At 42.0% G+C, this 14,767-nt stretch overlaps 2 protein-coding genes across 4 annotated transcripts in view; both read left to right on the top strand.

The window, feature by feature from the left end:
* Positions 1-4,009, top strand: part of LOC101029016 (uncharacterized) — a 62,410-nt gene extending 58,401 nt beyond the window's left edge. The window contains exon 7 of one of the 2 annotated variants that reach the window (XM_010330414.3): positions 3,000-4,009. The gene's annotated coding sequence lies outside the window, so the exon portion shown is untranslated. Of the gene's footprint in view, positions 1-1,825; positions 2,053-2,999 lie in introns of those variants that run through there. The other variant, XM_074405372.1, reaches the window with a different exon arrangement.
* Positions 4,010-6,100: 2,091 nt separating this feature from the next.
* On the top strand, positions 6,101-14,729 carry RNF7 (ring finger protein 7). Of its 2 annotated transcripts, none has more exons than XM_010330413.3 (3): positions 6,101-6,377; positions 11,522-11,569; positions 13,439-14,729. In XM_010330413.3, exons 1-3 carry the CDS (start codon positions 6,210-6,212, stop codon positions 13,493-13,495), a joined length of 273 nt encoding a protein of 90 aa, XP_010328715.1. In that variant the 5' UTR covers positions 6,101-6,209; the 3' UTR covers positions 13,496-14,729. The 2 variants fall into 2 exon arrangements, with proteins under 2 accessions (XP_010328715.1, XP_003942631.1); XM_003942582.3 differs by having other exon boundaries at positions 6,105-6,384; positions 13,439-14,118.
* The last annotated feature ends 38 nt before the right edge of the window (positions 14,730-14,767 follow it).

The following is a 14,767-nucleotide window of genomic DNA, read 5'->3' as shown; positions in this document are numbered from 1 at the left end:
AATAAAAAACAAAAAACTATATTCATTCTGTGTACAAATGTAAGAAGTACTAGTAAGTTTGTGGAATCGAATTAACTGTGGGATAGGTATGGGTATAATAAATTAGCTCCACTCTCAAGGGTCTTAGGGTCTAGCTAAGAAGACAAGACCTTTGGCCAGGCATGGTGGCTCACACCTGTAATCCCAGCACTTCGGGAGGCTGAGGTGGATGGATCACCTGAAGTCGGGAGTTCCACACCAGCCTGGTCAACATGGTGAAACCCCATTTCTACTAATAATACAAAAATTAGCTGGGCATGGTGGTACATGCTTGTAATACCAGCTACCTGGGAGTCTGAGGCAGGAGAATCACTTGAACCTGGGAGGGGGAGGTTGCAGTGAGCCAAGATCGCACCATTGCACTCCAAACTGGGCAACAAGAACGAAACTTCATCTCAAAAAAAAATTGAGATTATATTTTGTATTTTTTAGTATAGATGGGGTTTCACCATGTTGGCCAGGCTGGTCTCGAAGTCTTGACTTTAAATGATCTGCCCACCTCAGCCTCCCAAAGCACTGGGATTACAGGCATGAGCCATCACACTTGGCCAGCAACGTTTATTAAAATAAAAAATACATAGCTTTCGACCCAGCCATTCTACTTTTAGAAATTTGTTTACTGTCACCTGTGCACCAGGAAATATGTATGAGGATGTTCACTGCAGCAGTCTTTATTTTACATGGGAAATAACTAAATTTTTCTCAGAGTTCTCAGGGGAATAAATCACAGTAAATGTATGTGGTAGAATACTATGCAGTCATTAAAAGAATAATGTGGATGCGTAAGTCCTTATATAGAAAGGTATTCAAGTTACACCATTTTTAAAAACAGGTGAGAGATTAGTATATGTGAAAAATTCATACAAAAATGAATTGACATAGTATAATCCAGCAATTTCACTTCTGCGTAAACATCTAAAAGAACTGCGACGTCATTAAGACATTTAAACACCATGTTCATAGCAGCATTATTTACAACAAATCAAAGGTGGAAGTAGCCCAGATGTCCATCGAGAGATAACTGGATAAATAAAACGTGATATATGCATAAAATGGAATACTATTCAACCTTAAAAAGGAAAGAAATTCGGACACATGCTACAACATGGATAAACCTTTGAGGATATTATGTAAGTGAATAAGCCAGTCACAAAAAAACAAATACTGCATGCCTCCACTTATACGAGATACTTACAATGGTCAAAATCAGAGACACAAAGTAGAATCGTGGTTGTGACTAATGATTTCCGGCCATAGCACCTTCCTCTATGACCAAGAGAGGCAAATGAACTGAAGGGTTCCATCTGACCAGAGAAGACCAGCAAATGCTCAGGGACCTATGGACATGAACACAATGATTTCCAAGAAAAAAAGATGAGCCACGGCTCTTGTCTGACAAGTGTAATGGAGAGCAGACTTGCTTAGAAGGACATTCCCAGGAGAAGCTAGCCGTTTCATTTTGGCCTAGCTTTGATCTCTAACCTCTAGGAACAATTTTCTTGCTTTGTCATTATAGTTCCAAACGTTGGTCCCTTTGGGGAAACTACTTCAGCTCAACAAGCAAATGTCATCAGATTTGTTGTTTGTTTTTATTTCTTTCCCTAGTCCAGGAAAGAAGTCCAGAATATCCCACTGTAGCGTAAGGATTATTTTGAGCTAAAGGCATTTGAGAATCAAGGGATTCAGGAAAAGTTGTTTGGTTTTATTTTAGTTTTTTTTTTCTGAACTTCCCTGCCTAAAAGCAATGCCTCTCAAAAGAATTCAACTGTCTTAAATTCCTTCCCAGGAATTTCCAAACCAGAGAAGATTGACTGCTGTCATCAGAAACAAGAAGTTGGTACTGGGATAATAAATCACCTAATAGACCTTGTGCAACACTGTCGTATCTCCCATCTATTCTCCCAAAGGCCTGTTTATGTTTTCTAAAAGTTATTTCCCAGAAGTGCCCTTTCTCCTTCTCCCTTCCCCTTATTTAGATAGTATATAAGCCCCAAATTCTTTTTTTTTTTTTTTTTTTTTGAGATGGAGTCTTGCTCTGCCGCCCAGGCTGGAGTGCAGTGGCACAATCTCAGCTCACTGCAGCCTCTCCTCCCCAGGTTCCAGTGACTCTCCTACCTCAGCCTCCCAGGTAGCTGGGATTACAGGTGTATGCCACCACACCCAGCTAATTTTTTGTATTATTAGTAGAAACAGGGTTTTGCCATGTTGGCCAGGCTGCTCTTGAACTCCTGACCTCAGGTGATGCTCCTGCCTCAGCCTCCCAAAGTGTTGGGATTACAGGTGTGAGCCACTGCACCCAGCCATAAGCCCCAAATTCTAATTGCTCCTTGAGTGATATTTTTTTGTGAACTCTGACTACTTCAGTGAATAAAAATCTACCTTTTCAGGCCAGGCCCAGTGGCTCATGCCTGTAATCCCAGCACTTTGGGAGGCCAAGGCGGGGGGGATCATCTGAGGTGGGGAGTTCAAGACCAGCCAGACCAACATGGAGAAACCCCGTCTCCATTAAAAATACAAAAAAATTAGCCGGGCATGGTGGTACATACCTGTAATTCCAGCTACTTATGAGGCTGAGGCAGGAGAATCACTTGAATCTGGGAGGTGGAGGTTGCGGTGAGCCAAGATCACACCACTGCACTCCAGCCTGGGCAACGAGAATAAGACTCCCTCTCAAAAAAAAAAAAAAAAAAAAAAAAAAAAAGAATAAAGAAAATATCTACATTTTCTCCTGCTAATCTGTGTTTTGTTGGTTTAATTTGCGATCCCCCAAATACTGAGCCTAAGAGGGTAGAGGAAAAGTTGTACCTCCCTGACAACAGGAAAACTTCTTCTGTTAAAGGTGAATGGCACAGAAGGGGGAAGTGATGGTTGGCATGAGGACAAACAAGTAACAAAATGCCCACTTGCACTGAGACAAGTTTTTCCTAAATATTTATTAGTCCTTAAATATTTTGCTTCAGAGAAGTCCTCAAAATGAAAGCAACTACGTCTTCAACATACCGAGCGGAGGAGGGAGACTGCAGCTGAGGAAGCAGGGCCTGCCTGACAAATAAGCATGGGTTGTGTGACACGCGGGGGACTGGCCAGAGGAACAACTGGCGGAGCGGACGCTGAGCAGGCCGTGAGGAGGACAGATCTGTTTGGCTGCATTCAAGGCTGCCGATTGTTCCTGCCTTTTGGGTGCTTATGATGGCAGACAAGCCCTCATGAAGGTAAACCAAAGGAGAGAAGTCACAAGGGACCCTCCCGTCGGCCCCACCATGCCTGGACAGCCGCTGCAGCCTGAACTTTCTGCCTCGCTCCCGCTTTCCCTGTTGCATTGAACTCTGGTGCATCACTCGTTCCTGTTCTTTTTCTTGGGAGAAAAAGTTCTCCTGCCATGCAGTGTGTCAAAACCGTACTCGTCTCCCCGACCCGCCTTCCCACCTCCCACCCCTCTGCTCCCTCCTGGCTTCTGTTCTCAAATTTCACTACAGCAGACATCTCTCTCCAGAGTTCTTGCCTCAGCAAAGGCCGGTACCATTCCTCAAGCGAAACCATCCTTCTCCCTTTCAGCCTTTCATCTGCGTTTCCCTCCTTAGTCTTTGAAACTTCTCACCCGCTGGGTTTATTTTACCCTCCTCTGGCACCAGCCTTCCTTCTTTGTTAGATACTTAGCGTTTACAGCCATCTCTAGGCAGATGTGGGGGTCATTCAGTGAGAAGAGAACACATGTTTTGTGTGCTCACTCCGATGGGTGTCTGTCTGGCTTATAAAGTTGGTGTGGTCCAAGTCCTATCTGCCACCACCATTGTGCTCTGCAGAGAGATTTACTCTCTCCACTCTGTTCCTAGCCCTGAAGGCCTCCCATGTTCCCCCAGTTCAAACTTCACCTCTCCCATGAGGATTTCCCTTGCTGCATTCTATACCCTCACAGCCCGTAACACACCACTCAACAAATACACGGTTGCATCTAACCAAATGTGACCCTGCGTCCATATTTATGTTTCTTATATTAACGCATTCTTGTTTCCCCTGCCAGGCTCCATTAGTCTGGTTAGCTTTTGCCCAGGCACAAGGCATGGTATCAGGAGACGGGAGGATGGTGAGAGGCTCAGCATCCTTGATGTCCACCACTAGGTGATGGTGGAGTCAGGCATCTCCTTAGGCTGTCAGTGCTCTGTCCCCAGGTGGGGGTGCAGTGGCACAATCTGCGTTCACTGCAGCCTCCGCCTCCTGGCTTCAAGAGATTCTCCTATCTCAGCCTCCCGAGTAGCTGGGACTACAGGCGTGCACCACCACATCCAGCTAGTTTTTGCATTTTTAGTAGAGGCGAAGTTTCACCATGTTGGCTGGGATGGTCTCCATCTCTTCACTTTGTGATCTGCCCACCTCAGTCTCCCAAAGTGTTGAGATTACAGGCATAAGCCACCACGCCTGGCCTACTTCCACTTTCTTTTGAATGGAGATGTCTGCTTTCTTGGAAACACATGTGATGGTGGGCTAGCAGTAGAAGCACTACTGTAATAGCGAGGTGATCTTTGTTACTTCGCTTCTTGGGACCTCATTAGTCTTATATATAAAACAAAGAGCCTAGCTCAAAGTGTGGTCCCCAGGGCTCCTGTCATCCTGACCTCTTGTAGGGGTCAAAAGGGGGCAAACTAGTTGCCTAACAATATTTAGAGCTACTTCCCTCTTTTCACTCTCATTCTATGAGTATACACTGAAGTTTCTAGGAACTACATGGTATGTGAAGTCATCCCTCTAATGATAACCTGAAGTGAGGTTACTATTGTGATTTTTAATGAATACATTTTAAAATATTTGTTTTAATTTCTTAAAAAGCAAACATTAATTTCTCTCTATATATGCGTGTGTGTATACATACATAGGAAATATATGCTGATAAAAACATCTTCGTATCACCAGTTACCCTCGGTATCTACAAAATGCCTGGCCACAGGAGGCACAATTATTTGTTGAGTGAATTCATGATCTTAAAGATCTAGAAATCTGGTTCAGTGGTTCTCAAACTTAGTCTCAGGACTCCTTTTCACTTAAAAATTATTAGGACCTTAAAAAGCCTTTATTTATGTAGGAAATGTATGAATATATATGTTATATTCATACTATATATATTCATACTATACATATTATATATGTGCATATATATATAGGAAATGTATGGTGTTATAATACATATTATATTCATACTATGTGTATAATATATATTCATACTATATATATTATATTCATACTTTTCCTACTTAAATAAAAGCTCTTTAAGGTCCTAATAATTTTTCTTTTTTGGGATGGAGTCTCACTCTGTCACCAGGCTGGAGTGCAGTAGCGCAATCTCAGCTCACTGCAACCTCCACTTCCCGGGTTCCAGCAATTCTCCTGCCTCAGCCTCCCGAGTAACTGGGACTTACAGGCGTGTGCCACCATGCCCGGCTAATTTTTGTATTTTTTAGTAGAGATGGGTTTTCACCAAGCTGGTCTCAAAACTCCCAACCTCAGGTGATCCGCCCGCCTCAGCCTCCCGAAGTGCTGGGATTACAGGTGTGAGCCGCCACTCCTGGCCTAGGTCCTAGTAATTTTTAAGTGAAAAGGAGTCCTGAGATCAAAAAGTTTGAGAACCACTGAAACATATTTCTAGATCTTTAAGATCATTAATTCCCTCAACAAATAATTGTGCCTCCCATGGCCAGGCATTTTGTAGATACCGAGGGTAATGTGGTGATAAGAACATGTTCCCTGCTCTGACAGTTTTACATGTGGGAGGGAAGAGGCAAACGAGTAAATTAAGATAATTTCTGAAAGCAGTAGGTTTAATGAAGCCGAAAGGCAGGACACATATTCCTGCACAATCTGTGCGCCTGCTCAGATGTCGGTAACACCCCGTAGCTCAGCAGCCAGATTCAGCTGGGTCTCCCCGAAAGGCCCCAGCCCTTTTCGTTGCCCCAGGACGGCGGGGGCGGGGGGCAGGGGGGGCCTGCCCGCCCCTCGGCGCTGGCGTCAGGTGACGTCACTGAGCCGCGCCAGCCAATCGCGGGCGGCCTGGGTCTAGGCGTCACGGTGGCCGGCGGCCTGCTGGGGGCGCTGTGGCCCGCCGGGCGGCCCCTCAGAGCCGCCATAGCCTCCCGCGTTCCCCAACCCAACGTCTCCGCCGTCCGCTCCGCGGCGCCGCCATGGCCGATGTGGAAGACGGCGAGGAACCCTGTGCCCTGGCCTCTCACACCGGGAGCGCAGGCTCCAAGTCGGGAGGCGACAAGATGTTCTCCCTCAAGAAGTGGAACGCGGTGGCCATGTGGAGCTGGGACGTGGAGTGCGATACGTGCGCCATCTGCAGGGTCCAGGTGATGGGTAAGCGCTGCACGCGAGGCCCGGGCCGCGCTGCGGCCTCTGGGAGCCGACTCTGGGGATGGGAAGGGACGGGCGCCCGCCGGAAGCCTCGGAAAGTCCCCTGCCGCGGGGAGTGGGGGAAGGTCGCCCTGCCCGGGCGTTGGGGGAACGTGGAGCCACGCTCAGGCTGCGGCTCCTGCGGGCTGCGGCCGCCGCCTGGGGCGGCGGGGTCGTGCAACAGGCGCCCGGCGTTCTAGGGAGAGAGACGGGCAATAAACGGAGGTGAACGGTGAACAAGGTAATTTCAGGTAGTTATGGGTGTGTCCAAGAGAATAAAACCGGGTGATTGTAGGAAATCAGCAGGAAACGCCTCGGTTTATGTGGCCAGCCCCAGCCCCTGCTCTAAAAGCTCGTCGCGAAGTGGTCAGGGTAAATTAGGCCGTGATTCAGCAGTGAACTTTAATGGTCTTGGTCACCACCAAAGTGATGCTCCGGAGTCATCTTCCGCAAAACGACACCCTTAGTTCTCCTGGAGAGGCTCAGGGAAGTGTTTCTCAGCCTTTGCATTTCCGGATTAATTTACCGCCGCTCTTCGAATGGCTTTTAAATCTGGATTGATCTAAGACGGGTCAGATAGCACTAGTGTGGCTTGAAGGGGAAAGTATGGTTCAAGATTAAGTTTCATGGGAGCTGAGGAATGTAAGCCCTTTATTCAGAAACAAAACTTCACCTCCATCACAACCCCCTCTCCTTCATCAGATGCCATTTCCTGGGGAAGATACTGCCCTGCTTTAATCATGCCTTTGTGGAGAACCTTCTTACAAATAAATATTCTTTCTGTGATTTTTTTTGAGTTAAGATATTGGACCAAGCGAAACGTTTCAGAACAGCTTAATCTCATGTATTATATGGTTCTAAGGTCTTAGACCACTTTGAAAAGCAAGTGCTATTTAAATGCAAGTTGTGTTTTTAGATAGGGCATTTAAAATCACTTTGAGAGCATCTTCAGTGGAGTTCTTTATTGAGGATAGAGAAAACTGGCATTTCTATAGTTTGAAAACTGACTTGTCCTGAAGAGTGAGAGATTTGGAGAACATAAAGAGAATTGCTCTCCTTAAGGGGGATGAGACTTTAAACCTACCAGAATCAAGAGGTTTCTCAGTATGTGCTCTTCTGTCTTTTATTCATAAGGGCTTGTTTCAAAGAGGATTTACAACAATTTTATTCAGACATTTTTATCTTTCACTTTTGAAATACCTTGATATTAGACATGACCCACTTATTTTACATGTATCACTTGAGCCCAGGAGTTTGAGACCAGCCTAGGCAACATCGCAAGATCCTGTCTCTACAGTTAAAAATTAAAATTAAAAAATTGACCAGGCATGGTGGCCTCCAGCTACTCTGGAGGCTGAGGTGGGAGGATCCCTTGAGCCCAGGAGGTTGAGGCTACAGTGAGCCTTGTTCCTGACACTGCTACTGTACTCCAGCCTAGGTGACAGAATGAGATCCTTTCTCAAAAGCAAACAAAACACATTAGGTTTTAAAGGTATCTGGTTTATTTGCCAGCAGTATAGCCGCTCCCAGCCCCCGTTAGGAATAATTTCCAGTTTGGGAAGCATTTTTAGCTGATCCAGGAGACTCTTGCTAAAAATTTTATCTCCTAAATACATTTCCTTTAGTTTAAAGGAAACTAAACTTTCACTTAGTTCCTTTTCAATTTAAAAATAATGTTCTCAAAGGGTATTTTTAAAAGATTTCTCTCTCAAAAAGCTATTTCCTCCCCCAAGGAAAAACATGTGAAGAGTGAGTGTAAATGTGTAACCTGAAATAATGATTGAAACTTTGCAACAAATAAACTTTACTGAGATATTTAAAGTAGGTCAAAGTATAGGCTATAAATGACACATTTCATCATAAATGTTCTAATTATGGGAAGTGTTCTGCTACCACAGGATCAGTGTTGCATATTTACAACAGCTGTACTTTGGGTTCAGGAAAGTATTCTAGACTACACCTTTGTATTTTGTTTATGAGGTGTTTAAACCCACTTAGAGGTCAGGTGACAGCAGAAGGAAATTTTTCTTCCAGACTTCCTAGTACTTACCCTAGCATCATTCTAAAAGGTGTTACTATTACTGTTACTGTACTCCTTAGAAATGTGCTGTTTTGGCTGGGTGTGGTGGATCACAAGGTCAGGAGTTTGAGACAAGCCTGACCAACATGGAGAAACCCCGTCTCTACTAAAAATATAAAATTAGCCAGGCATGGTGGTGCATACCTGTAATCCCAGCTACTCAGAAGGCTAAGTCAGGAGAATCGCTTGAACCCAGGAGGCAGAGGTTGCTGTGAGCCGAGATCACGCCAATGCGCTTCAGCCTGGGCAACAAGAGCAAAACTTCGTCTGCAAAAACAAAAAAAGAAATGTGCTGTTTTAGATACTAGGAAGATCATTAAGGCATTTTTTTCTTTTATCTGAAACTTTAGGAATTTGTGTAGATTTGGTCAATTTTGATAGTCTGCATCAAAGCCATAAGCATAAATTAGAGAATTCTAGATTCAGCAACAAGAACCCACTTAATTCGCTTTCCTTAATATTTGAATTTATCCACTTGTGATTTATTACACTTTCTGCTCCAGAGATTTGCCTGTCAGCCCAATTCTGATGTGGATGACACTCTCATCTTGGTTTCCACTCTCCTCCCTTCATTCGTAAAGGAGTGATGATTGCACAGTGAGCAAGTTCTGATGAAGAGGGGAATAGGTTTGCTAGCACAGCCAGTTGTAATAGCCAGAGTAATCTTTCATGACTCTATCACCTTGGATATTTCATGTAACTTTTTGGAAGCTTATTTTCCTGATTCGTAAAGAGGTAGTTGAGATCACCAACCTTAATATTAAAACTGTGATTGCACAGAACTAGAGCCAGATACAGGTAGCATGTCTTCACCGTTATGTCACAACCCTCATGATATTTGGTTTTTTGTCTACGTCCCCATTTGCTGGTGAGCCCCTGGAAACCCAGCCTTGGTCATTTTGGTGTCCCCAGTGCATAACTCCTTGCACAGAGTAGATAGTAATTGTGGGATTGAAGAAAACCTCAGGAGGCAGTGGTTGTTTTTAATCCACACTGAAGAGACCAGGGCGGTGGTGTTTTTTTAAGGGTAAGAGCCTGTGGAGAGGAGCAAACAAATGCCTGAGCAGAATCCAGCGTAAGAAGAGAAGCAGGCTTCAACTCCACCGTGTTTCTATTTTTACAGAATGATTTTTCTCCTATTTATGTTAAAAACGTTTCTGTTGGTTCGAACTTCCTTTTACCCAGCACTGACTCCTCTTCTAGCTTGTGAATGGGTCCATTTTTGGTCCCTAAAATATTCTGTATTACTTTTTTCATTAAGCTGATAATAGTATTCCAGATTGAATTTTGAAAACTTTCTAGTACAGCCTTTAGGATCTCATTTTTAGTATTTACACCTACTCCACTATATTAGAAGTTACTGTAAGCTCACTGGGCATGCTCATGGGCAGTTTATTTTCAAGACATCTTTTTAAATAAGCCATGCATATATGTTAATATTTGTTCATGTATACATCAAGAAACTCTAGAAGGACACCCAAGAAACCAATAATAAAGTAATTTATTAAAATACTTTACCATTGTTGGGTAAATGCCTTGGACTCAGACTTAACCTGTAAAGGAGGAATTTTTTCTTTCTTTCTTTCTTTCTTTCTTTCTTCCTTCCTTTTTTTAAAAAAAAAGACTTTTAGGTTCAGGGGTACAAGTGTAGGTTTGTTACATAGGTAAACTTGTGTCACAGAGGTTTGTTTTATAGCTTATTTCATCACCCAGGTATTAAGCTTAGTACCCATTAGTTATTTCTCCTGATCCTCTCCACACTCAGAAAGGCCCCAGTGTGTGTTGTTCCGTGCTGTGTGTCCATGTGTTCTCATCATTTAGCTCCCAAGCATTTTCTTACAAAGAAAAAACACTTGGTATTTAGGGGTATCTAGTATTTACTTATTTTATCTATAAAATTCTCACCAGTATGTATCTTCCCTACTTTATATATAAATACCTCACAGTATTGTCCCTTTTTTGCAGATGAGGGAATTGGAGTTTGTAATTGGTCCAAGGCCATGAACCTAGTAAATGCCAGTGAAGTGGGATTTAACTGTAGCTCTCCTGGCTCCGCAGCCCTTCCTTTCCCCTCTGTGTCTCACTGCCTGCTTGCCAGCCTTGTCTGGTTGACCATCAGTAGCAACCTGTTGGAAGCATACAAAGCAGTTCATTTTAAAGGAACTCTCAAGTGTCTTAGGGCAGAGAGTAAAAAGTTACTTTTTATGAGTTGCTGAAGGCAAACTTATGTGTCAGTAAGTATGGATGACTTTAAAAATTTTGTTTATGGCCGGGCTCGGTGGCTCATGCTTGTAATCCAAGCACTTTGGGAGGCCCAGGCAGGTAGATCACCTGAGGTCAGGAGTTCAAGACTTCAAGACCAGCCTGATGAATATGGTGATTATGGTGGAACCTGGAACCTGTCTCTTTTAAAAAAAAAAAAAACAAAAAAACTTGTTTATGAAAGAATTAATTTTTTTCCATTTAATTTTTATATGAGATAAATTTACATAGGTCAGAAATTGAGGAAGGTATGTGTTTACCTGGAAGAGTGAAAACTCTCCTTCCCATTCCAAACCCTCCCACTAAACTTTATTGTTGGTTCCCTGGGTATCCTAGCGTTTCTTGATGTATGTATAAGCAAATGCTAACATATATACATGGTTTATTTAAATGGTGTCTTGAAAATAAACTGCCCATGAGTATGTCCAGTAAGCGTATAGTAACTTGGAATATAGTAGAGTGTGGCATATTTTTCTCTGGTAGTTTTCTCTATTGGCAGTGTCAGGACATCTTTTCATCAGAGCTTATAAAAATAGAGGGTTTGTTAACCCTTGTGAATTTGCTCCCGGTTATAGTAAATTAGTAGAATGCCTTGTACGTTATTCCTCTTTAAATAGTTACATTCAGATGAGAAATTAATAGTATGAGTCTTTAACGCCATCTCTAACCCTTAGGGCTTTTATTTGACTTTGAAGTGTCTGGTTTTTAAAAATTGCATTCTGAGCATCAGAATGAGAATTGCTATTTGTTTACTTTTAGATGCCTGTCTTAGATGTCAAGCTGAAAACAAACAAGAGGACTGTGTTGGTATGTTGTAATTTCATTCTCCTGCTTTTTCAACTGAAGGTTTTCTCAGTAGGGATGTTTGAATTTGCAATTAAGATTGACTTTATCAATACACAAAAATAAACTGTAAAGCCGTGATCCATTATTAATATGAAATGTGATGGTTCTCAAAAGACTTTAATGGAATGACCCTGCAAATCCTTTTATTGCTATAATTAAGAATTGATTATATATTCCAGATGCCATAATAAACATTTTGGTAATCAAAAATGAAATAATTATTTTCTATTAAGAAAATTATAAAACCAGAAATTGGTCAAAACATTATTTGAATTTTGGCTCTGTTATAGGTCACTTTTGGTTCTAATAAGGCATTTCACTTTTATATACAGTATTTTAACTTTTTTTTTTTTTTTTTTTTTTTTTTTTTTTTTTTTTTTTTTTTTTGAGACGGAGTTTCGCTCTTGTTACCCAGGCTGGAGTGCAATGGCACGATCTCGGCTCACCGCAACCTCCGCCTCCTGGGTTCAGGCAATTCTCCTGCCTCAGCCTCCTGAGTAGCTGGGATTACAGGCACGTGCCACCATGCCCAGCTAATGTTTTGTATTTTTAGTAGAGACGGGGTTTCACCATGTTGACCAGGATGGTCTCGATCTCTCGACCTCGTGATCCACCCGCCTCGGCCTCCCAAAGTGCTGGGATTACAGGCTTGAGCCACCGCGCCCGGCCTAGTATTTTAACTTTAAAACCAAAGTAGAAAAAATTCTGAGTCTCAAGATTTTTTTGGAATGCGGGTTGCATATCAAATTTTCTTTAGTCTTACACTACAAAAGTTGTCTTAGGCTAAATATTTCAGGCAGTTGAAAGATTTTTGTGCCCTAGTTCTTGAGGTGATTATGTCTAGATTGCTATCTAAACGTGTTTACAGATTTTCTTAGAATAAAAGATTAGCTTTGTATTTTGTGTTTGCCTGGTGTGCATAGAGCACATAGAACTCCTTAATATTGATTCATGCAGTTTTGATCCAGTTTTTCCTCCTGAAACACTTAGACTGTTTCACCCTTGTTTCCTACCCTCTGTAGCCAGTTTTCATAGGATTTTTTTTTTCCTCCCATTTCATTTAATCTTTTTCTCGTCATAAGCTCAGTTGGTCAAGCAAGGGACAGATGAATCCCAAATTTGAGATTGCGTTTCAGATTGTGGATGATTTCCCTTGTTTTAAAGTTTTTCTTTCATGCTTCTTGTTTAAAAGTATTATCTTGGGAATTGTGAGGGGCACTTTGTTTGATCACAGAGAAACCTCTCTCTCAAGCCAGCCACTTTGAAAATTTCATCATCACATGAATTGCACTGGTTGTGGGTGACTTAACACAATTCATCACTTCTAGAAAACAGCTCAGCTCAGTAGATGCACAACTGAATGCTTAGGAGCATGTCATTGATGATAGCCTACTGCATACTAAAAACATTTACAACTCATTCTATCTCAGTAAATAAAAATTGGAAGACGATTTTTTTCCGTGAAATAAAGCCCAGAAGATCTCTAATATCAGTGCATGACTGAGAAGGTCAGATCTAAGGAAAGTTCAAGTTCTTTCATCTCCTAACTTCATGAAGACAGCATGTGGAGCTGTGTAGAACTAGGGGTCATCACGTCACCCATAGATTCTAGAACAGGGATGGAAAGGCTTTAGAACAGTGACTTACCTTATGTCTCTGTGTAACTTACACATTTACGTTTCTGTTTCTTTATAGATAAAAAAGCATCATTTTGGCCAATTAACTGTCTTTTTTCAAGATGATTATTTGTAATACAAAATAAGCTATAATTTTGAGTTCAGTTTTTAAATTGAAATATGTAATGTTAGCTCTTCTTTTTCTTTTTTTCAGTGGTCTGGGGAGAATGTAATCATTCCTTCCACAACTGCTGCATGTCCCTATGGGTGAAACAGAACAATCGCTGCCCTCTCTGCCAGCAGGACTGGGTGGTTCAAAGAATTGGCAAATGAAGTGGTTAGAAGACTTCTTAGTGCAGTTGTTCAGAGCCCTGGTGGATCTTGTTATCACATGCCCTACAAAGGCTAGAACACTCCAGGGGATTAATTCTTCAAATAGGAGTCGATGGATGTGTGGTCCTTTGGGACTCATCAAAGGCTTGGTTTAGCATTTTGTCAGTTTTATTTTCAGAAATTCTCTGCAATTAAGAAGATAATTTATTAAAGATGGTCCTTCCTACCTCCGTGGCGTGTGTCATACACACAGCTTAGAAGTGCTATAAAAAAGGAGAGAGCTTAAGATTGAATCACCTTTATAATTTACCCATTTCTATACAACTGGCTGTGGAAGCAGTTTCATTCAGAAAACTTCGCATGCTTATGGTTGATTGGTTAAAAAAGAATGTTACAGTAACAAATAAAGTGCAGTTTAAAACCCAACTTCTATTAATTTGTTCCTAATATGTATTTTTGGCAGTGATAGAGAGCGGTCCGTGAAATCTTGATGTGATATGAGGATTTTAAGTTAGGGCCAGTGAACAGGATAAATAAAATTTATCTTTTGGGCATATGGAATTTCGATTGTCTTTTAAGTTATTATTCTCTATCATTGATTCATCAGGAAAATGTAGATCTGCACTCGCCTTGCTGTTCAGTCATGAGTGGTAAGGACAGAAGTATTTTCTAGTTCTGGTCAGATGATGTAATTTTTTTGTTTGTTTTTTAGGTGAAGTGTCTGTCACCCAGGCTGGAGTGCAGTGGCACAGTGCCGGATCACTGCAACCTCTGCCTCCCGGGTTCAAGTGATTCTCCTGCCTCAGCCTCCTTAGTAGCTGGGATTACAGGCAAGTGCCACCACTCCTGGCTAATTTTTGTATTTTTAGTAGAGATGGGGTTTCCCCATGTTGGCCAGGCTAGTCTTGAACTCTTGACCTCAGACGATCCCCCGACCTTGGCCTCCCAAAGTGCTGGGATTACACAGCCACCATGCCTGGCCCAGATGATGTAATTTAGCTGTGTTTTAGGTAACATGGTAATGAGGGAAAATGTTTACCAGTGTTGCATTGGATCAAAAAGTTTATCACACAATGTTTTAATAAATGGTTTATTCTGTTTACCTTATTTGAATTGTCATTATAATGTTTTGTGTAACCTTAAACTTAATAAACTAATTTGTCAAGGAAATACTTTCATTTAATTTGAAAATATTCATATTCATTTACTT

This window comes from Saimiri boliviensis, chromosome 9 (assembly GCF_048565385.1).
Source record: "Saimiri boliviensis isolate mSaiBol1 chromosome 9, mSaiBol1.pri, whole genome shotgun sequence".
NCBI classification, from domain to species: Eukaryota; Metazoa; Chordata; class Mammalia; order Primates; family Cebidae; genus Saimiri; species Saimiri boliviensis.
This window is presented reverse-complemented; position numbering and strand designations above follow the sequence as displayed.